We start from the raw sequence: 24,675 nt of genomic DNA on the forward strand, positions 1-24,675 counted from the left end.
ACTCTACCCAAAGAGGGGGGCTTAAAATATATTATAATATATTATAATATATATATATATATATATATATAGATATATATATATATATATATATATATATATATATATATATATATATATATATATATATATGCAAGTGAGCTATATAGTAACCTTTTCATTCCGGAAAGAATTTCAGAAACATTTGAAGTATTTAACAGTAGAGTAGCTGTTTTTGTGTTCACTTGTTTGAGTGCTGGTATGAGTGGAAAGCATCAGACTATTAAAAGAAGCTGGTTTCTGCATTATGATGAGTTGCAGCAGATTAAAAAAATTAGGAAAACTTAGCTGCAGTTCAGTTCTCCTAGAATGACTTAAAGATCGTGGTAAAGAATTTCTACATGGCATTAATATGCTGCAATGTGTATGGAGTTCAATAACTTTATTATGATATAAAAAAAACTAAAATAATACGAATTATAAAACTGAATATGGAATGTAACAAAGGTTCTCTGTGGAGGTTACCACTTTATTACTTTATATATTTAAGTACTGGTAATGGACTTAGCAAGAAAAGATAAATACATAGATTGTAAACATGATAAATCTCTTGGTGGTAGATCGAAACTATTGTATGCATTGAATGGGAAATAAAAGAGATTTTTTTTTTCATGATTTTATAATTTATAAGAGCTTTTCCTTGCATTAAGGTGGTTCATATAAAAAAACATCAATAGTTCTAGTCCCGCAATATTAAACTATTGATAATATATATATATATAGTAATTTATAAAATATATATGGCGATTAAGCTACACTGAATATTCTGCATTTCATCCACTATAGGATTCGTCAGGCTTATGCGCGAATTCTGTGGTTGCTTCTTGTTTTTATATATGTTGAGGATTTCTAGTTAGGCAATCAGCTTTCTAGTATCCACCGCACCCCTTCCTATCAGCCAATGGGCATGCATTTTATCGAACAAAGGATCTGTTTTAGAACTAGGTTAGTGGTTTAAGGTAGATCTTTTCCTTCCTTTTTTTTTTTTTTTAATATATATATATATATATAAATATACCTATGTGTACACAGAATTCGCGCATAAGCCTGACGAATCCTATAGTGGATGAAACGCAGAATATTCAATGTAGCTTAATTGCTATATACATTTTATAAATTACTAACTAGCTCTACCTACGTATTGAGCACTTTTAAAGTAAATACTTAAAGTTTACGCATAAATCTATACTTTTGTATATTAAATTTATGTGAGTAAATGAAATAGTTATATATATATGTATATATATATATATATATATATGTGTGTGTATATATATATATATATATATATATATATATATATATATATATATATATATATATTCACACACTAACCAGGGAGACCTAACGTTGCTAGGGATTGAATGATAATCAAAGTAAACTTCACTCCCATATTTTATTGTCATTGAACTCAGTGACATCGCTCATTTCTCAATCAAATCTATTGATTGCCTGCTCTAGTTGAGGATCCACTGCGGTGCACCTGGAGGAAGCTTCACGTGCCTTCCCACAGTCCACAATACATTGTTGTTTACATTACAGTGTAGAGAACAACTCTTTATTTTATAAAATTATTTTTATACATAATAGCTTGAATTAAAATTTAAAATGTAAAAGACAAGTTTTATGATTCAATTATGCTCTAAACAAAAATAATCATAGAAAAGAGGCTTGCCTTTTTTCGGTTGTTTTTGGCCTTTGGGCCGGGATTACGATCCTGGCCGTGGCGAGAATGGTGATTTGGACGTCGCGTCTGCAAGGTTGCCGGGGGGTGTTGTCTTTTTCTGATCAAGATCTGATCGCTTTCTTTAAACACCAACTACGGGTGAAGATCAGATGTGATAGAAGAAGGCTGCATCGCGCGGCATTTGACAGAAGATGGATACATGTGGCAAGTCTGTGTGTACGAAGAGGAGCCAAATTTGAATACGTGTTCCCCGCCTAGGTGTGGAACGCGCAGTTCTGTAAAGTAAAATTAAACAAGTAGCCTCTCAGCTAGCTGAGTGTGTGTTCCATCCCTCCCCGATTAGGAAGCCTCCAAGATCCCCATCCCCTCTTACCTGCAATTTTTGTTTTCACCCCTTCCTCTAAATTTTACCCATCTTGGAGAAAAAGAAATACAAACTAACCTCCATCCCTTACCCACAAAAATTTCTTTTCTCCATTCACCCCCATCTAGAGGACATCCCCACCTAGAGACTGCAGAAGCAAGGTTCCTTTTACAAACCCAGTGGAACGGGCAGTCTATCAACTAGACGGGGTTGGGAGGGTCCTACTAATCACCTTTTGTTTTTTCTTCCCCCCGCTCTCGACACAAATGAATTATTGTACCATTTTATTGTTATCTTTTTTGTTTTTACACGTCAATAAAAAATGTTTTAAAAATTGGGAGTTAAGTAGGACGTCCCCCAATATGAAAGGGTGAATGCGGTATTATGGTGAAAGAAGATACTAGCTGGGAGAAACTTTTGACTTTGTTCAGTTCTGGAGTGACAAGGATGACCAACGACCCCCAAAATCCCCCCTTTTGAGTTGGCCATGTGCCTAAGTTTTTTGTTCATCGTTGATTTTGACTGTATTTTTTTAACATGAATAAAAGATTTAATATCTCAAAGTGTAGTATCTGTTCTGGCAGATACTGCAAGCAAAGACCATATGTGGGGGTAACTCCACATATCAGACCTTGGTCAATGTAGGGGCAACCCTTCATACCAATTGTCACTATCCAGCTCCCATTTCCCACCCATCGGGAGCTGGTCCCCTTTTCCCTCCCCCCTCCCTCACTCTCCACATTAAAAAACGGCCTTGTGCCTAATTTTCTCAGTGGGGAAGCAAATAAATACATACTGCAAGCAAAGACCATATGTGGGGGTAACCCTACATATAAGACCTTGGTCAATGTAGGGGGGAACCCTTCATACCAATTGTCACTATCCAGCTCCCCTACTCCCCGGGGAGTTGGTCCCCATTTCCCCTTCACTCCTCACATTAAAAATCGGCCTTGTGCCTTATTTGCTCGGTGGGGGAGCAAATAAATACCAACCCCACATATAAGACCTTGGTCTTACCCCACATTAAAAACGGCCTTGTGCCTAATTTGCTTTGGTGGAGAAGCAAATAAATACCTAAACAAAAACAATTATTTTAAACTCGCCTCTGTCATATAAAAGAACCTAGTGTTGATTTTATATGGCGGGCCTTTCTTCTTGTGCGGTAATAAAACTTTTCAAATGCACTTGCGATGTTAGACTGCATAAGGTGTTAAATTCGGTCAAAATCACCTGTTCCTTCTTTCATCAGATTATTTTAATTATCAATTATGGAGACTTATCGATGACATCCTGATCCAAAACGTATTTAAGAACACTGCCAGATAGATGAAATACATTTATGTGAAATTTCATAAAAATCGGCACAGCCGTTTTGGTGTTCATAAAAAACAAACTCACACATACAAACAAACCATACGTAACTCAGCATTCAGCTCGGATTTCTCCGGAGCATGACGTCAACAGCTGGATAAAGGCAAGCGTTGCCGATTAAATAATAACAATGCTATGTAAAAGAAAAATAAAGTAAAATTTTAAATGCAGAAACATTAACAGAAAAAAATAGCAAAAAGCAAAACCTACCGTCCATTTATATATTTTATTAACTGTTTGAAGAAAATGTCTTTGTTGTGTCAAATAAATAAATTTTAAGCAAAAAGTTTTTTAATAAAAAAGAAATTTTTTTTTTCAAGTAACTTTTTGTTTTTGTCCGATTAAAAATTTTTTTTTTTTTTAATATTTTAGAAAAAGTGAAACAAACTTTTTTTTTTTTTGGCAAGTATTTGTGTAAAAAACAAACAAAACTATTTTTTTTTTTTGTCGAATCCCTGCGAGTAGTTGGAAATTTTTTTTGTTATGCCAGAAACATTTTTCTCAGGAGGATATATTTTCCTCAGACTTTTGGACAGCATCAGACAACAAAGCGGATGGCGATAAGATAGCGAACATGATAGGAAACTCCTTACCAACCGGGTAGCTTTCACAATGTGAGTTAATATGGAGTCAAACGGCTCTATACCAAATTTTTGTCTCCACATGAATTCTAAAAGATATGTATCCAGAAGCGCCCGGTTGCTTCTGCATTCTTGTTTATTGCACTCCTTTGATTCCTTCCATATCCACTCCACATGACTTGTTGTTGCCTGTGTTTCAGGATCTACAAAGTTAAGGCTGTGGTTCACCGTTAAATGGTGATACCCCTCTCCTCCCACTTTGCTATATGCCCCTTAACAGCAGAATGTATTTTTTTTATTAGTGGCAGGAAGGTTTCAGTATTCCTATTTGGTTCGCTCACTAAGAACCCTTCCTTATTGGCATCAAAGACCCAGACCAGTTTAGAAGTCTGCCAACATTATGTTTTTGGCAGTTGAAGATGGACTCATTAATCTCAAATGTATGGCCTGGACCTCCTATCTGCTGGGGATTCCAGAGAAAGCAATCCCGACAAATGTCTCGCAGGAAATTCCTCCAATCAACACTTGTGTGGCATGGCCGCAAGCCACATTTGTGCTGAAGGTTTCTTGTAGTCGCTATCGTTTAAGCCCACAGGTAAATAATTTTCTGCATGCAGGCAATCTTCAGCCGCAATTTGGCAAAGAAGGTCCCTGTCCTAATAGTTGTCCAACGGCGACATTTTATGTTGCTGCATCTCCAGTCGTACCCATCCATGAGGCTTGCTTGCTTGGCTTGTATGCATTCCTGGCCGCAGATTGAGCACTTCATCGATTTTGCCATCAATTTTCTTTGTTGGCAAAACTGTATCACAACCTCCAGGTCTAGAGCCGGTTAGATAGGATGGTCAAGTTAGTGTCTCCATTATTTTAGTGTCAGCGTTTCTTGAATTTAAAGTAAGAAACGGTGGAATTTTTTGTTTCTTTCTTTGTTTTTTTTTCTCTCTACCAATTCTCGACTGTTATACTGTTAAACTTCCAAATCTCAGCAACTATTAATCAGAATTTAACAAATGAAGGCACGTTAGAAAGGTAATGATATGACTTGTGTAGTGGGTTATGCAAAATTTACTCTTAAGGTCGCACGTTAAGGAGATAATCTATCATCCAGAGTCTATTTTTGTCACTTTTTGCAAACATAATATGTTTTGGTAAAGGTGCAGTATTCTTCTACTCTCCAAAAATCTTTTAAAATGACCACTATCAGAGGTTTTGGATGGTGCTGAAAACGTAAACAATGTTTAAAATTTCAGGAAATGAGGAGTTTCCAAGTTATGAAAAAAATATTGTTTCAAAAAGTAGGGGATCACTTTTCTATTAATTTAACATAAAATGAGCACCCATCTTATGGTCATCTTTTTTGAGGAGTCCGTTTTTTAGGGGTGGTGTTTTGTGGCCTGGTAGACTAACACAAACCCTACCTTAAAAAACTTATCTCTATAGGTTTTCGGGTGTACTGAAAATGATATCGTATTTAAATTTTCTGCAAATAAGTATTTTTCTAGGTACTAAGCAAAATATGCATGCTTGCACATACAACAATGGCCACCACTTATAACATAAAGAATTACATTACATCATACCCGGAAAAATACTGTTTTTGATTTGATATTTGTTTTCAGCACACTCGAAAACATAGAAAACAAGTTTTTTAAGGTAGGTTTTGTGTTGATTTACCAGACCACAATTACCAAATAAACACCATCCCTAAAAAAAATGACAAAGGTGGCTATAAAGTGGGTGTTCATTTTAGGTTTAATTAATATAGAAAAGTGACCCCTTAATATTTGAAACTGTAATTACTTCATATCTTGGAGACTACTTGTTTTCTGAAATTTTAAATGTTATTTTCATTTTCAGCACACTCAAAAACTTATATAGTGGTAATTTTCAATGTGTTTCGTTGAGGGTGGAAAGATAGATTCAGTTATAAAACAAGCACAGGAATGCAACATTGTAGTGATGGGACAGGGACTAGAGCTCGGTAAACAGTGTAGGATCTATTAGGTTTATTCTTGGACCCCATCCATGACAGAGATAGAGAAAGCAAGAGAGTAAGAGAGAGAGATACAGAGACAGAGAGACTAGTGGTTGATGCACCAGCACAGATCTGGCAAAAATATTCCACACATAAGTAAATGGTGACTTTGTAGAAATATGGGATACTGGCAGGTATGATAATTTTTCTAGCCTAGTAGAGAGAGATGACCTTTCTAGCAGACAAATCGTTCATCCGATGATGATACTGAGTCCAGGAATGGTTTCTTAGCTGAAGCATTAATACCATCATTATCATGAGATACTGCTGGTAATTAGAATGCTCCAGCAGTATTTCTTGACTTTGTTAGATTGTGGTCACTCAGTGGGATTGTCATATTCACACTTGCATTTAGGGCCTTATCTTGAATTCTATTTTTATATATTCTCTTTTATTTGATGGAGACAGTCGGAGATTAGTCAAAAATGCAGAGGTTGATTTAGTAATAAAACCTCAGCATCCAATCCTCAATGACAAAAAGGTTTTTAACTTAATGGAACAAATAACAATAGCCAGATGTTCGGTTGTTAACATTGAAAATATGAGCTGATATTCTACATGCGATAATTTATGTTTATGTGAAAGTTTTAACAAAATAAATTGTCTTATTGCTGATATTGAGAGCTTTATTGCCAGTCTCACAACATATTTTCAAAGTCTTAGTAAAAATACCCAGGACTTTGTTATATCTCCAAATGTAAAATATACTCACATCCAGTAAGAATATGTTTGAGGCTAACAGTTTTTTAAACTGTGTTACATTTCTGTTTATTGTTTATTTCTCAAAAATGTAAGTGTATAAAATATAAAGATGTGTGTTTGTTAATAAATTTCTTTTGAGAATTTCTCACTTCGATCATGCCCTGCCAATATAAATACTCATGACACAAACAATTTTCTACTCTAATAACTTCTTTCCTTGGATCGCATGCTTTAGAATTGTCTCTCTGCTCCTGGTTCATCAACCAAACATACATGATTTTGAAAGTGGATTAATTTTATCAATAAATAGTTAGATGATTTAAGTTTGATGAGGATTATTTGAAAAAGATATATAAAATAATACATATTTTGAAATTGATAAGTTATGTACCCAACTAATTAAAAAACAAAGTTGAATAATGCCAAAAATAATGCATATATTTTATAATTGAAGTTGTTCTATAAAATTGCATTTTTTGGGGATGAATAACTTTTAACAAACATCTTAGAAAATAAGATTTAATAATTCCTATTGACTTGTGCTAGTAAATAACAATAAAATATTTAAAATATTAAGAAGAAAACTTAGAGCAGAAATCTACTTATGAAGATTTGAATAATTGTTTATTTACATAAATGATTACACGTCTTATGTGTTTTACGTGAAAGTTAATTTGTTTTGTACATGGTTTTAGTTCCATAAATTACGCTTTAAGAGCTTTTAATAGAAAATATGGAAATTTAATTAAATCTCAAGCTGTTCTTTTATTATAACTATTTTGGAAAAATATCTCATAAGTGAACCTAAATACGAAAATTTGAAAATATAACTGCAGAATTTTTCAACCATAAAAGACAGTGACATAAGACTGATTCAACATGTATAGGTTGGATTTAATAGCTTATCTTTGGGATAGGTGCAAACACTGCAATAATTAAATGCTTTTGGTTCTTATGGTTCTGCAAACTTTAAATATTTCCATTTCCTCTTATCAAAATTGTTTCTTACTAAATACTTTTACATTCCAAACAATCTTCTCAACTATTTTCTGAGAAATATATTTTTGTCTCTAGAGAGTTCTTTAGTGGGCTTCCACTATTCAATGAAACATGTACTTCATAAAAATATGAATAAAATACATCTGATTTTAGAAGGTTGACTAACGGTATATATATATATATATATATATATATATATACACACACACACACACATACATACACACACAGAAGCATATACTCGATTCATAAAGGTTAAACTACACAGCTTGTTCTAATATTATATCTTAATTTGCTTCAGTCAGTGTCTATCCGTTACATCTTTGCATTGTATTGCCTCCTACAAACTTAAATTTCTTTTTTATATATAAGTGTACACCTTCCATAAAAAATTACGGACGAAAATAATTTCTTTTCATGGAGGTTGTATACTCATAACAAATTTTGTTTGTAGTTTTTGTTGGGAGATTGAAGGGTCATTAAAAGGTGAAGAGTTTTCCAACATGTGGGGGGGGGAGTAATCAAAACAATTTATTTTGTTCTTTAACCAAGTTATATTCTTAAAAAGAAAATCTGGAACATTCGATGTTATGTTTCAGAGTCAAAGTAATGATTAGAGTCTGGGTAGCATAAAGCAATTGATCTCATAGACTTGACTATATGTTTTGTTTTCAAGATTATTTGAAATAGTTCTAGTCAATGTCCATCTGGGATCAGTCACTTATCTCGAACTTTAAGAAGATAACAACTTTTCCCTTTCGCTCTGTAGTATCTCAGTATATTGATATAGAATTGCTGTGAGGAGGAATATGAAGTGAAACTGTTTAAAATAATTGATTAATACTTACAGAAACATTTCTAATCTGTCTCAGACATCCTTCAAGATTGTGAACAATTTCAACATGGCGCCCGTTCATCAAATAAGCAATGGCATTCTGGCGTTGCTGTAGGATTGTTAGATCCCTTAATGGTCTCAGAAACCAATTTCTTAAAAGAAATAAACAATAAAGAATACTAAAGAGAGGTTGCAGAAGCAAAAGCAGAATTTGCAAAGTTTACAATAACTAAAGTGTTAAAGAATAAAACTGTTGTCCATACATTTTATTAAATAAATAATAATAATTCTAATTAACTATCTGCATGCTTCAGAGAGAGCTTTGCCACATTCTTGAGAACAGAAATTTTGTCCGAGGACGTATAGTTCTCTCATTATATGCCTGATTTTAGCAGGTTAAAACTAGTATTTCCAAATGTTCACACATCTTCTACTGACTAAGCTCAACGGTTCTTAACTTTAGTGGTTTAATGTGAAATAATGTATTAGTATGATTAAAAAAAAATTTCAGACGAAAATATACCAATTGTTTTGAACTTGGTGGCTTAGTGTTGGCAGAATTCATTTTTTAAATTTTATTTTATTCACTCCAAACAAGGCATAGTGCCATCGAAGCATAAGGAGCTACTATGATAACAGGCAGATTCTTTGTGGAGTCAGAAAGTGTTATACCGGCCTTCCTTGAATAGAGGAATTTATACCGATTAGCACTATAAATAGCGCTAGTAATTCCAACACCGGTGAGAGAGATACGACTGCACTTCAACTGCTAGCCGAGTGCCCAGCAGATATACACGCTTTCCTGTCTTTGTACATTATTGTCAAAACACTTGTTCCTTAACCGAACCTTGACTTGATTGTTCTTATTTTCACTGTTGTTCCACAACACAACAGACTGGCGACAAGGAATCGAAACGACCGTCACTGCAGAAAATCAACAAAAGTGATTGGAATAAAGATTCGTAAAAAAGTGTTTTAGAAAGGGAAAAAGGATTCATTTTTTATTCGCCAGAAGCCATTTTTCCTTTTTCTTCTGCAAAGTTAAATGTCCAAAACAAACTAGCAAATACCGTGTAAGCTTATCGTTATTTCAATAACATCTAGGATTTGAAAAAAACAAACATGCTTGACTTTGTCAAGAGAAAAAGAGACACACCATGAAAAATAATTATTTGCGTACGTCATTTGTGCTAAGAAAACACGTAAAGAATCAAGTCACTTTTTGCAAAAGGCAAAGAGGATAAAAAAAAACAACAATAGAAAATTTCCCATACGAATTTTGCTACGTAAAAACGCATGCAAATAAAAAAATGTTACACAAATGTTATTTTGCTGGATTGTTTCTAGTAAGACTAGAAATATAGCGTTCAACAAATTAAGTTACAAAAGAATTGCTAAACTGTTGTTCTTCAAATAAAAGAACTGGGAAAGAAAATTTGGTTGATTTTTTTTTTTTACTCAGGAATATTTCTTAATACAAGCGGAAATTGTAAACTGAATTCGTATGATGGATGCGAAATTCAAGGATTCACTGTTGGAATTGTACCAATTCCAATCAGAGCAAAATTTCGCGTTGCAAAAGCAGCAAATTCAACAACAAGTAGAAAGAGGAGAGAGATTTAAACAAGCACTTGAAGAAAAAATGCTTCAACAACAGAAACACTTCGAGGAAATATTGATGAAAACACAGGAGGAACAAAGAAAAATTCTGAAGGTGACACAGTTAACTAAAGCGGACAATAATCATAACGTATTTCTCAAACAGCTGTGGGCCGCTATTGAAAATCTCAACTATAATCCAGAAGACGATGTCACTTTCTTCCAGTACTATAGATGATATGAGGATATTTTTATATCAGATTGTAGTACCTGGTCAGATGCGAAATCAGGCGTCGGGTTTTATATAAACTTGAAAACAAACCAAATTTAAAATTACAAAACTTAGGGGAAGACTGTGAACGGTTTATAGTGTTGAAACAAGACAGTCGTAACATAAAGGAAAGCAGAGCGTCGCATATTAAAAAGATCCATCAAAAGAAAAATTCGAGTTCAAAAAATAACCAGAGAAAGAAACAAGGAAAAGATCAACCTGGACCATGTTGGAGGTATGGAAATAAACATTGGCACAATGAGTGTCCCTACAAATTCAAACAATGTGACAACTGCCACCAGAAAGGGCATAAAGCAACGCATTATAGACAAAAATCTGGTAGAAAGACATTCATTAAACTTACGAAAATTGAGCCTGAGGAACAAAATATGCGGAAATATGTACATGTCAAAATGTTTAAAAAGAAAGTAAGGTTACAGCTTAATAGTGGTCTGACATTTCCATTATTAATGTACAGACATGGAAGAGGCTTGGGAGACCCACTTATGATTAAATCATATAAAACGGCGAAAAGCATCAGTGCCGAAAAAATTACCTTTGAAGGAGAATTATTGACGAATATTTTTTCCAGAACACGGCCGAAAAAGCAAGAAGTTTTGTCATGCAAAAATCAAACAACATCTTTGGAACTGATCTGTTCGAAAAGTTTAGACTATGGGATCTGCCTTTAAGCTCATTTTGCCAAAAGGTTGAGGATTCGAATGTGGAGGCAGAAAAACTTAAGAGGGAGTTAAAAGAGAATTTCCCAGGCGTACAAAAGCAGTAGCAAAATTTGACGTAAAAGTAAATGAACAGCCAGTGTTCAGAAAGAAAAGAAATGTTCCATATGCTGTTATAGAACAGATAGACAGTGAATTAGAAAGACCCGAAAACGTGGGTGTCATCGGAAAAATTGATCACAGTGAGTGGGCTTCACCAACGGTTTACATCAAAAAGAAGAGTAAGAAGATTCAGGTTTGCACCAACTTCACGACAGGCTTAAACAGGGCATTACAAGATCACCATTATGCTCTTCCGAGCCCTGAAAAGATATTTGCAAAACTGAGTGGAGGGAAATATTTTTCTAAAATCGCCCTCAGTGATGCGTACTTACAAGTTCCAGTCGATGAGGAGTGTTCAAAGCTGCTATGTATTAATACCCATAAGGGATTGTAGAAGTTTAACAGACTTCCTTTTCGGGTCAAAGTTGCCCCCTGCGATTTTTCAGCAAATTATGGACATTCTGTTAAATGGGTTGGATTTCGCAGTAGGGTACCTGGACGAAAAGCGCTAGCAAAGAACAACACAAAGCTCATGTAAACTAAGTATTCAAAAGGATCGAGGATTATGGATTTAAAGCAAAATAGAAAAAAATGTACATTTTTCATGGAGAATATAAAATACTTGGGGCAAATCATCAATAAACATGGAAGAATAAAGATAAATTGAGTGCAATAAAGAATATGCCTGTGCTAGAAAATATTACGTCTTTCCAAAGACTTGGCAAATTACTACAATGTATTTGTGCCAAATATGCATAAACTAAGGTCGCCTTTAAATGAACTGTTAAGGAAAAACCAAAAATGGGTCTGGATGCAAGAGTGTGAAGAAGCATTTCGGGAAATTAAAGAGACTTTAACGTCTGACTTGTTTCTGGCACATTATAATCCCAAGCGTGAAATTATAGTTGCAAGCGATGCCAGGAGCATGCATTTTACACAAAATGGATGATGGAAAAGTGAAACCCATAGCACATTGATCTCGATCACTTTTGCACGCCGAAAAAGAGGAGCCAAGCATTATATTCACGGTAAGAAATTTCATTGTTTCCTACATAATAGACAATTTCTGTTACAAACAGACTACAAACCATTATTAACGATTCTTGGATTGAAAAAGGGACTACCACAACATAAGGCGAATAGACTCCAAAGATGGGGTACCATACTTCTGAATTACAATTTTCAAATGGAGTATGTACCATCTAAAAAATTTGGTTATGCAGACAGGTTATCGAGGTCAATACCTAAGCAGACAGAACCATTGGAGGATATGGTAATAGCAGCTATTCAAGCAGAAGTTGAAGTAAAAAAATGTTATGTGACACAATAAGAGAACTTCCAGTAACGATTGATGAGATTAAGAGTAAAGCAGAGGTGGACGAATTTATTATACACACGAAAGAAAGGATCAACAATAACGAACTAGATGAAGAAATTTATTCAATTTGCGATAACGTCCTGTTATATAGCTACAAGGTTGTAATTCCTGTGACATTACAGAAAAGAATGCTCAAGGAATTCCATGTAGGACATCCAGGTATATCAAGAATGAAAAGCCTTATGCACTCTTTCGTTTATTGGCCAAACATGGATAAGGATATAGAAGGAAAAATCAGGGAGTGTAGAGGATGTGCATTAGCTATGAAAGCTCCTCCAACTCAATTTGGATCGTGAGAAAAACTGGACCGACCTTGGTCTAGGATTCATTTAGATTTTGCAGGACAGCTAGATGGGTTCTGCTATCTCATTTTGTACACAACCTATCTAAACGGTCGGAAGTATTAAAGTGTAAGAATCCCACATCCGAAGTAACTATCAACTTCCTGTATGAACTATTCCCTAGGTTTGGAGTAGTAGACTGCATTGTTACAGACAATGGAATATAATTTACGTCTACTGAATTTAAACATTTTTGCGGGGATCATCTAATCGAGCATATAACCATTCCGCCATACCACCCAAGAAGTAATGGACAAGCAGAGAAATTGATTGACACATTCAAGAGAGCTCTGAAAAAAGCTAGTGTGTCGCCGATGGATAAGTCAGTCCAACAGTTTTTACAAGTCTACAGAGTCACTTCGAATGCAAACATCGAAATGTCGAAGGCACCTGCTGAGGTTATGTTCGGACGCAAGGTTAGATCGATTTTTCACAAGTTGTTATCATACCAGGATAGGCCAAACCTCAAAAAACTGATAATAAAGAAAACGGTATAAAGTTGGTGAAAGAGTCTTATCCAAGATTCACAAAAAATAATGAGACTTTCTAGGAGTCCGGCATTGTTAAGAAACAAATAGGCAACATGGTCTACATGATTAAGGGACCAGACTTCGTGCACAAACGTCACACTAACTAAATTCAGTAAAAATACTCGAACAGTGAGGTGACCAGATCGCTCAATCATGGTCACAGTGTTTGATACTTTTCATGTGCCCATATCAGAGACAGCTCCAGAGAACAGAAGATCAAACAGAAAACGAAATCAACAGAACTGATTAGGGTGAACTCAAAACAAAAACGTTATTAATCCAAGACAGAATATTTTCAAAGGGGGATGTTATACCGGCCTTCCTTGAATAGAGGAATTTACACCGATTAGCACTATAAATAGCGCTAGTAATTCCAACACTGGTGAGAGAGATGTGACTGCACTTCCACTGCTAGCCGAGTGCCTAGCAGATATACACGCTTTCCTATCTTTGTACATTATTGTTAATACACTTGTTCCTTAACCGAACCTCGACTTGATTGTTCTTATTTTCACTGTTGTTCCGCAATACAACAGAAAGATATTTGTTCCAATTACATTTTAATTTCTGTATGTATGATTGATGAGCCAGGAGCAGGGAAACAATTCCAAATCATGCGATCCAAGGAAAGAAGTTATTAGAGTAGAAAATCGTTTGGCACAACAAAGGAGTGGGATTTTGCTAACTGTTGATCGTATTGACAGGGTATGATCAGAAGTGAGAAATTCTCAAAAGAAATTTATTAACAAACACACATCTTTATATTTTATACACTTACATTTTTGAGAAATAAGCAATAAGCAGAAATGTAACACAGTTTAAAAAACTGTTAGCCTCAAACATATTCTTACTGGATGTGAGTATATTTTACATTTGGAGATATAACAAAGTCCTGGGTATTTTTACTAAGACTTTGAAAATATGTTGTGAGACTGGCAATAAAGCTCTCAATATCAGCAATAAGACAATTCATTTTGTTAAAACTTTCACATAAACATAAATTATCGCATGTAGAATATCAGCTCATATTTTCAATGTTAACAACCAAACATCTGGCTATTGTCATTTGTTCCATTAAGTTAAAAAACCTTTTTGTCGTTGAGGATTGGATGCTGAAGTTTTATTACTAAATCAACCTCTGCATTCTTGACTAATCTCAGTGAACAAAATCTTATAAAATGAAGAGATACTACTGGAGCATTCTGACTACTCGCAGTATCTCATGATAATGAAGGTATTAATGCTTTGGGCCAGAAACCATACCTGGACCCAGTATCATCATCTGATGAATGATTTTTTGGAAGTCTGCTAGAAAGAAGGTCATCTCCCTCTACCAGGCTAGAAAAATTATTATACCTGCCAGTATCCCATATCTCTACAAGGCCACCATTTGCTCATGCATGGAATATTTTTGCCAGATCTGTGCTGGTGCACCAATCGCTAGTCTCTCTCTTTCGCTCTCTCGCTTTTTCTATCTCTGTCATGGATGGGGTCCAAAAGTAAACCTAACCTGATCCCACACTGTTTACCGAGCTCTAGTCCCTGTCCCATCACTACAATGTTGCATTCCTGTGCTTGTTTTACAACTGAATGTGTTTTGATGAACTCGCAGCACATGTGCCCTAATCAATGTAAATTATGCAAACCAACCCAGCAGCAACAAAATTCCACTCGTTTACTGTAGAGCCTTCCAGATCCCGGGATAAATAACTTTTTTCCTTGAATTGGAATCCCTTTGTTGCTTCCTGTTCCTCTGAATGTACCAACACGCAGAAATTTAAATGTAATGTGACCAAGCATCTCACTAGACAACTTGCCACGTAAGATGGCCTATGAATATGGCCTCTAAATCACAGTCATCTCTTGCACCTCAATAGCAGTGTGCATTGTTTAGAGTGACTTGAAAAAAAAAGAAGAAAGCAATGTTATTTTACAAACAACAATTATTGTATGAAGTTGTGATATGGACTTTTCTATGTAAATAAATATAACAAATTAGAATATGAAATTAATTTTCCATTTAAATATTTATATTATATCTCTTTAGACTGATGTTGTTAAAGACTACAAAATTACTTTTATAAGTTTTACTTGGTGATTTTCTTGCTTTAGTACAAATTGTGTATTAAATATATTTCATAAATTTGTGAACTAAATAATAGTAAATCCTTCCATAACACAGCTTACAACTTGTATAAATAGAAATAAAACACATTAGATCAAATCAAAAAAAAAAACTCTTCTGACTATGATCTATGGGAATTTAAATCTCTTGCAAACTGGGATCCTTTCCTTATCTTAGAAACAAGACGGCACAAAAAAATTTGAACAAAAAAGTAATTCCATGGTCTTTAACAACATCTGTCTAAACACTGCCAAAATAAACACAACATTATATATATATATATATATATATATATATATATATATATATATATATATATATATATATATATAATGAAATTAATATATATAGTACAGTTACAGTATGATCACAACCATGCCCAATATACTGAAATAGATCAAATTACTCTAAAAATGTAAATTCAATTATCCACCTAATATTCATATGTAAGACAAACTTGCAAGGTAAAACAAATTTCTGTAATGGCGAGTAAGAATGAAATTAATTATGATTTGTGTGCAGAATGACTGCATGAGCAACTTCCCCTTCCCGCGCACACAAATGACACTGAAATGTATGGACAGCTTGTATTATGGAGAAAAAATAGCACACAGAACCACATTAATAGTTTTTTACTTTTTAAACTCTGATAGAAAAGGCAGATATTTATTTTACTTTTTCATCTTTTCTAATGCCAGACTGTTTTGATTGTAGCTCTCCTAAGACTATTCTAAGAAAATCGGTTTTGTAATAGTTAAGTGATTTTGAGTTAACTAGAATTTCTCTGAAATCACAAATTGCCAATGAATATTATTGACACATTACATTTCACTTAAATTATTATTAACTTTTCAGTTTATGGTTGTCTTGATTAGTCCTCACTCTTCTGTTGCATGAAAATTGTGTATAACCTTTTTGTCCACACTTGTAAATTAAGATAGCAACAGAAGATATACTTTTAGAAAGATGATACTTTTCAGGTGCTTTTTTTCTGTTTACTTCCTCAAGATCGCAACATTGTAAGAGCCAAATCAAATTCGATATGATTTGATAACAAGAACTCAAGTGTAATAAATAAGATAAATAAGATACAAACCTAAGTAATTTACTTCCAATTTGAGTTTTGCACCTGTTTAGAATTCCTGAAAAAAGTAATTAATAATTTTAAGGAGAAATCCAATGGAAGTTGAAAATTAAAGCAAGAATATATATATATATATATATATATATATATATATATATATATATATATATATATATTCTTAATTAATATGTTTTAACCAAAAATTTAAATATATTAAAATTCGATAATATTTACATACCAATAAAAATTAAAGTTAAAATTAATCGACACAATTAAGCTTCATTTTTTTTTTTTTTTATTACATTTTCACCCCAAACAAGGCACATAGCCACTCAGGTGTAGGGGGCTACTATCAGGGTCAGCAACTACTGGGGTACTATGTAGGGATTTGGGCAGCAAGATGTCGGTTCACGTTGCACTTGAACTTCTGCATGTCAGTACAGTTAGGGAAGCAGGATCCTAGAATGGAATTCCAGAGTCTAGCGGTTCTGAGGAAGAAACTACTGGAGTAGAAAGATCTTTTACATCTAGGGATCTCTACTGTGGGGGGGTGGGATTTAGCTGCCTGTCGGGTTTGTCGAGGGTGTCTGCGTCGTGGGGGCACAAGTGTCTGCAGTTCGTCAGAGCATTCACCATTAAAATACTTGTAGAACAAGCAGAGGGATGCAACGTTTCGTCGATGGGACAGAGGCTGAAGCTTAGATGCCAGCTCAGGGCCTATCAGATTTGCGACTCTTTTTTGAACCTTGTCTAGGAGCGAGAGACTAGTAGTAGACGCACCAGCCCAGATGTGACAACAATACTCCATACATGGGCGAATGGTGGCCTTATAGAGATACAGGATACTTTCAGGTGTCAGTAGTTTTCTAGCACGGTAGAGAGAGCCTACCTTTTTTGCAGCGGCCCTGGCAATGTTTTCAATATAATTGTTCCAGCTCATGTTTCCTGTGAACGTTAGGCCAAGCAGTTTGAAAGATGTACTCTCAGATAGGGAGTCACTGGCCATTGCTATTGGTGGCAGAGAAGGTTTCTTGTAGTTATTGAAAGAAACCAGTTTAGTCTTGGCAGCATTGAATGTGACCATCCATTTATGTCCCCATTCCACTACAGATTGGAGGTCATCCTCTAGTGTTTTTGCCATTTCTTTAGATATGTGTTCATTTGTTTTCCTGTCATGCCTGTTATAGAGTGTAGTGTCATCAGCATATATACCCATCTCAGAGGCAGTTTTGTCGGGGAGGTCATTAATAAATTATCCGTTTTAATAATCGAGCATGCAAATAATATTTTCACTAAATCAAGACAATAAAAATAAAAAATGATAGCATATTGCGTTTTTTTATATTTGTTACAATTGTTTTATGATCGTTTAGACAACTTTAAACATTATGTCATTCAAAAATATTCAAAAATAACCACTCTTCATATGGCAAAATGCACTATTTATACATATATAAACATATTTATTATCTTTTTAAGAGAGCAAGCAGTTGGACCTACCTCCACCCGACTCTTTATTTTCTGTTAGTAATGGAATTTACAAATTGCCCCTTTTTCGTAATTTTACTTTTAAAATATATTTCAATCAACTATCATATCTTAATATATATATCTATATATATATATATATATATATATATATATATATATATATATATATATATATATAATGTATTGAACCCCTGTGTGTTTTTTTTTTATTTAAGTAACTATTTTTCTTCTCCGAATTATTGATTTAATTGTTCTATTTTCTAAATACTAAACTCAAGGTTATATTTATATTATAAAAAGAAAATATTTTATATATATATATATATATATATATATATATATATATATATATATATATATATAAAAGAGCAAATAGCTCTATCTCCTATTTTGTTTTATTGAGCTTTTACATCTGGTTGAGATTACTTTATAAATATTAATTCTTTAATATTTATAATATACTTTAGTTTTACCATCTTGGATCATTTTGGTAAATTTAATTGTAATTTTTATTTTATTATATATATATATATATATATATATATATATATATATATATATATATATATATATATAGAGAGAGAGAGAGAGAGAGAGAGAGAGAGAGCTCTACTTTCTATTGTGTCTGTAGTGAGCTTTTTTTTATTTAGTTGGGATTAATTAATTAATATATAAATATTACTATTTTTATTACATTGAAGTTTACCTTTGATTATATCGTGTAAACATTTATTTTCTGCTATATTGATTGTCTCTCTCTCTCTCTCTCTCTCTCTCTATCTATATATATATATATATATATATATATATATATATATATATATATATAAGGCAAAATGTGTGTGACCATTTCGTGTATGTCTCGCAAAGGCTTTTCTCACACACGGTCCCAGGGGGGGGGGTACTATTGCTTAGAACTGTTTATATACCTCCTATATAATAATATCTACGATTTGGGAACGCGTGTAGCGTATAGATTTATTTGCGACGACTTTTACAAAATTATTGCTATTTTGGCTTCTCACGTGTTGATTCGGCTTTTTCGTATAAAAAGCGAAACTAATTCAAAAGCTAACAAGTTGTTCTCGGCATCGCGCCGGGAAACGTCCAGAAGCAATCAGCTTTGATCAATGTGGGGCTAAACTCCTTATATCAAACAATTGCTAATTCCCTTTCATTTGGGGAGCCGGTTCCCCCTCTTCACCATCATCTTGGGGAAGCGAAAACTGCAGTACATTGAAACAAAGTAAACAAACCCCAAAAAGCTGTCACGCATTAAATAAAATACTGCTACGTCATCTCGTAACGTTCTCGCGATGACCTCATTTAGTGGCTATCTGTCAATCAAACCTCTTTCACTTGCTTTATAAGCCTTATTTGAACACTATAATCAATTCCTCTTACTCTTGGCCTAGACGGTTAAGTGGCTGGAGTTTGTTTCACCTCCGTGTCAAGGCTCTCTATGTTTTTTTTCTTTTACACCCGGGCAACCTTTTTTTATTTTTTTTTACTTCGCTTATTCTTTAGTTTACCTCGCCTCACCCCCTATACACACAGCGTTTTTTTTTTTTTTAGGGGGGTTCCGATTTTTTTTAACATCGTTTCAGGTTTATTACTTACCCCCCATACAAACACCCGGGCAACGCCGGGTACCCCCCTAGTATATATATAAAAGCGAAAATGTATGTATGTATGTTTGTGGGTCTGCTAAAAACTTTCGACAAACACAACAAAAATTCACAAACTCGGTATCATATTGAAGCTCCATCCTTCGCTCAAAAAATATCGAAAAATTGGCCAAAAACGTTCATTTTTTCACCCAGAAATCGACAATTTTCGACGGGGGGGGGCAATAAAAACGGCCCTCTCGACCGGTTCTACGCATGCATCAGATGACGTCATGACCTGATTTACTTTAAATAGTTGAAAACCTGAGCAAATTTCGTGTATGTCGCGTTAGGTCAGTTGCTTAGCACGTTAGTTCATTATCTAAACGTTTTGGGTTCGAATCGTGGTGTGAGATGTCTTTTTTTTTTCGATTTTTTAAATTTAAATATTGGACCAGTGTTATTAAGCCATTTTTCACGTAACGTTCGTTTTTCTGTTTTTTTTTTTACTTCGTTTGTCCACCCCCGACCACACACCCCAAAAACACCCGGGTACCCACCGATTTTTTAAATTTTAATATCGAAACAGGCTTATTTAAGCCATTTTTCACGTGTTCGTTTTTCTGTTTTCATCGTTTGTTTGCCTTACTTTAGTTTTTTTGTGTTTTTTTCTATGTTTTGATTACCCCCCACCCCGCACTTAATTAAAACGTTGTTTTCTTTTTTTACTTCGCTTATAACAAACAAACCTGGTCATTGATGTCGTCGTCGTAACGCTCGACGACTTCTAGGCGCGCACCTGTCAATTTGGTTCAGTAACTCATTCTGGCTGGCCGATTTTATTTTCAAACTTCGCCTCAGGGCTTTGGGTTCGATCCTATCCCCCCCCCGGGTTCTTTTTTTATTTAACACCACACACACCTACAAACACCCGGGCAACGCCGCTAGTATATATATAAAAGCGAAAATGTGTGTATGTATGTTTGCTTTTTGTGTATGTCCAAGAAAGGCTTTTTTCAGAGAAGCGGTCGGTCGGCTCACAACTTCTTAAAACTTTTTATATCACATATAAATTATAATATCTACGAGTTAACAACGGAGGTCGCCTGTCTATTTAATTTGCTCGACTTCGAAAAGATAAATATTCAACATTTTTTGCTCGCCGCATGTGGATTAGGCTTTTTTATATAATAAAAGCGACACTAATTCTGGTGGTATTTTTCCGGTTGCGATCGCCGGAAATGTCCAAAAGCAATCAGATTTGATCAATGTGGAAATATTTTCCTTATATCAGACAATTGCTATTCAATTTGGACAATCCCCCTTTTATGGGGAGCTGGTCTTCCCCCCCCCCAACATCTTGGGAAAATAAAAATAAAAAAAGCGTTCCCACAGTAAATGAAATACTACCCCGCAGTCAAAGTTGATCTCATTAAGTCATTAAAACGTGCACCTGCCAATTCTAAATAGTTAAATAAATTCAAACGTGTTTCCGTTAGTATTTTGCAGTGGCCCAATGGTTAACGTCGCATGTTTTTTTCTTCACACTTTAATTTTCAACTTTGCTTCAAGGGTTCGGGTTCGATCCTCATACTTACCTACCAAAACTTTTTTTTTTATTTTACCCCCCCCCCCGGAGTTTTGATTTACCCAAAGCCACACACACTTCCAAACACCCGGGCAACACCGGGTACCCCCCGCTAGTATATATATATAGACACACTACAGCAGAAAATAAATGTTTACTCGATATAATCAATGGCAAATTTCAATGTAATGAAAATAGCAATATTTATATATTAATGAATCAATTCCAACTAAATAAAAAAGCTCAATACAGACACAATATAAAGTAGAGCTTATTATAAGAGAAAATAAAAGGATTTAAAACTGCAAATTAAATTTTACAATTAAATTTATTATTCAACAGAATACTCCAAAAACAATTTTCAAAGTCCTTATTCTGCGGAGTTTCAAAGAATGACACTCTTGCTATTTTTCTTTGCTAATTTTTTACTGTCCTCATTTGAGAAGAATAGCACGAGTGGCATTCTTTGAAACTCCGCAGAATAAGGACTTTGAAAATTGTATTTGGAGTATTCTGTTGGATAATAAATATAATTCTAAATTTTTACAGTTTTAAATTATTTTATTTTCTCTTTATATATATTCTATGTGTATGTATACATTTATAAGTCAAAATTTTCTAATCTTAATTTAAGTAAAATATGAAAAAGCTAACATAGAATTTGTAAATATATATATATATATCTATATATATATATATATATATATATATATATATATATATATGTCAGCCTTTTCTGACATTCCCACTATCACCGCTACTGTTGCTCAACGCCAGCTCAGATGGACTGGTCATGTTGTCCGAATGCCGGATCTCCGCCTCCCAAAACAGATTTTCTACTCTCAGCTTGTTGAGGGAAAGCGTGCCCAGGGTGGCCAAAAGATGAGGTATAAGGACAACATCAAAGCAAATCTAAAGCGGTTTCACATGGACCTTAAGACATGGGAGGACGTGGCTGGGAGCAGGTTGGCATGGAGGAGCGCTGTCCACAAAGGTGCTGCACTTTATAGTAGTGACCTAAATAAAGCTGCTGAGGATAGGCGCAAGCACAGAAAGGACAGATTATTAACCAGACACACCCAACCCCACCCCACCACCACTACCTTTATCTGCCCAAATTGCACAAGACAAATTGGGTCTAGGATTGGGCTCTATGCTCACCTGAGGACCCACAGAAGCCACAACGGAGGACAGTCTTACTCGGACACGAGTGACCGCCGATGATGATGATGATATATATATATTATTATTATTATTATTATTATTATTATTAGGATTTCCAGCTACATGAAGTGTCAATGCCAATGATCTTTTTAAATTAAATTACTAATTATAAGAACTGTGAGAATTTTTAAAAGTATTTTTGTATGAAATGCTAAAGCATTAGTTGAATTTCTGAACAATAATTTGACACTATTTTTTAATCATCTTTTTTAATTTTGTGGTAAAGAATGTTTTGTTGTATATTTAAATAAGTCTAACATCACTGACTTTCTTGTTACCAAATAATGAAAAACTATTAAGACAATAAAATATTTATTCAAGTCAAAAAGATTGGAAAATATTTAAACATATTTATACTTTCGCTTTGTTATATTTATCCTCAAATAATAATAATAATAATAATAATAATAATAATAATAATAATAATAATAATGATAATAAAAAAAACATGGGACCCAGAAGAAAGATCTGGGTGTCACGATCGGCAGGTGCTGCTTCGGTAGCCAGCATGGGGACCCAGTCATCATCCTGCGAATGTTGGCCAACTTTCTAGTTTCAGAAACTCAAATAACATGGACGCTGAACAGGTAAGTATAGCCTCTAATTCCAGGGAACAAAATGATACCGAACAAACACAGCATAGCCATGATAACCATCAAAATGAAAAAAAAAAACGAAGAAAGAAATGGACAACAAAAGAGAACAGACTCGTAATGGAATGCTACTATAGAAGCCATCCTAAATATAGATATGGAGGTTACCGGAAACGAATGAAAGAACTATGGGACCTATCCAGTGACTTCCATACGACAGAACAAAGAATTGCGGACCAAGCAAGACTGATACTCAAGAAAGGTTGGCTTTCTAAACTAGAACTAACAGAAATTCAGCAAAAAATAAATGATGAAACTGAACAAGAAGCATGTCCCAACGAAACCACACGTAGAGAAACCCCACAAGTTGAAGCCTCACTAGCAAAGGCCGAGGACCAACAAAGAACAAAGTCTACAAACGTGGAAACTGAGAACAATGAAACAGAACTAACAGAGAATGAAGCAAATAAAATAATACAGCTGATGAACGAGGAAAAAACAAAGCTCCCATTGTTAAGGAACCAAGAGCAGAAGAAATTAAAAACAAAAACAGAGAAGGTTAACAAGCTCCTCCCACACATCCCAACAAATACAATCACAGACTTAAACCACCTCACTTACGCAGGCGCCAAAATGATAAGTATGAATCTCAAATCAGAAAAACAACCGAGGACAAGCGGACCGACAAAACCTGGATGGGAAATAAGACTAGAAACTCAAATACACAAACATAAAAAAGAAACTAAAATGATCAACAGGAAGAAAGCAATGTGAAACGGAATATTGGAAATGTAACTGGCAGGGAGGGGCTAAACAAGAAACATTAAGAACTGGACCAAAAAATAAAAGCAAAAGAAGCGAGATGGAGACGATATATATATATATCTGAACAATGCAAACAAAACAGAACATTTGAAACTAATGAAAGCCAATTCTACCAAAATGTGAACGGAGGAAAAACAAAAACAGAACAACCAAATCTGACAAAGAAAACTCTACTAGAGTAATATATGAGAAGAGCGACAAGATCACAATAGAAATGCCGAGTGGCTGAAAGACATAAAAGAAGAGTTACAACAAATAGAAGAAGGAACAGTGAATTAAATCAACAAGGAAGCCCTAAAGAAAACCATAAGAAAAATGGCAAACTGGAGAGCACCAGGGCATGACGGGATACCTGCATACTGGTTCAAAAAATTCACAACCTTACATGAAAGACTAGCCCAAAACCTGAGAAACAGGAAGCAAGCGTACCAGGTTGGATGACAAAAGGTAGAACTACCCTGCTACAGAAGGACACGGAGAAAGGAACCGTCCCTAGCAACTATAGGCCAATCACGTGCTTACCAACTGTGTGGAAGATACTGACAGCACAACTGAGGGAACAAATCTACCACTCCCAGAATAACCGTGGACTCATCCCTGAGGAGCAGAAAGGATGCCAAAAAA

General features: G+C 34.5%; 1 protein-coding gene across 6 annotated transcripts in view; it reads right to left on the reverse strand.

Moving 5' to 3' along the window:
- Positions 1-24,675, reverse strand: part of LOC145296850 (mutS protein homolog 5-like) — a 1,881,756-nt gene that overhangs the window by 351,426 nt on the left and 1,505,655 nt on the right. For all 6 annotated transcript variants that reach the window (XM_080142982.1, XM_080142983.1, XM_080142984.1 and 3 more), the window contains 2 exons: positions 16,736-16,781; positions 8,627-8,765 (listed from right to left, as the gene is read on the reverse strand). In XM_080142982.1, coding sequence (XP_079999108.1) covers positions 8,627-8,765; positions 16,736-16,781 — 185 coding nt within the window. The remainder of the gene's footprint in view (positions 1-8,626; positions 8,766-16,735; positions 16,782-24,675) is intronic.

Source organism: Euprymna scolopes, chromosome 17 (assembly GCF_053919585.1).
Source record: "Euprymna scolopes isolate OS-2025 chromosome 17, ASM5391958v1, whole genome shotgun sequence".
NCBI classification, from domain to species: domain Eukaryota; kingdom Metazoa; phylum Mollusca; class Cephalopoda; order Sepiida; family Sepiolidae; genus Euprymna; species Euprymna scolopes.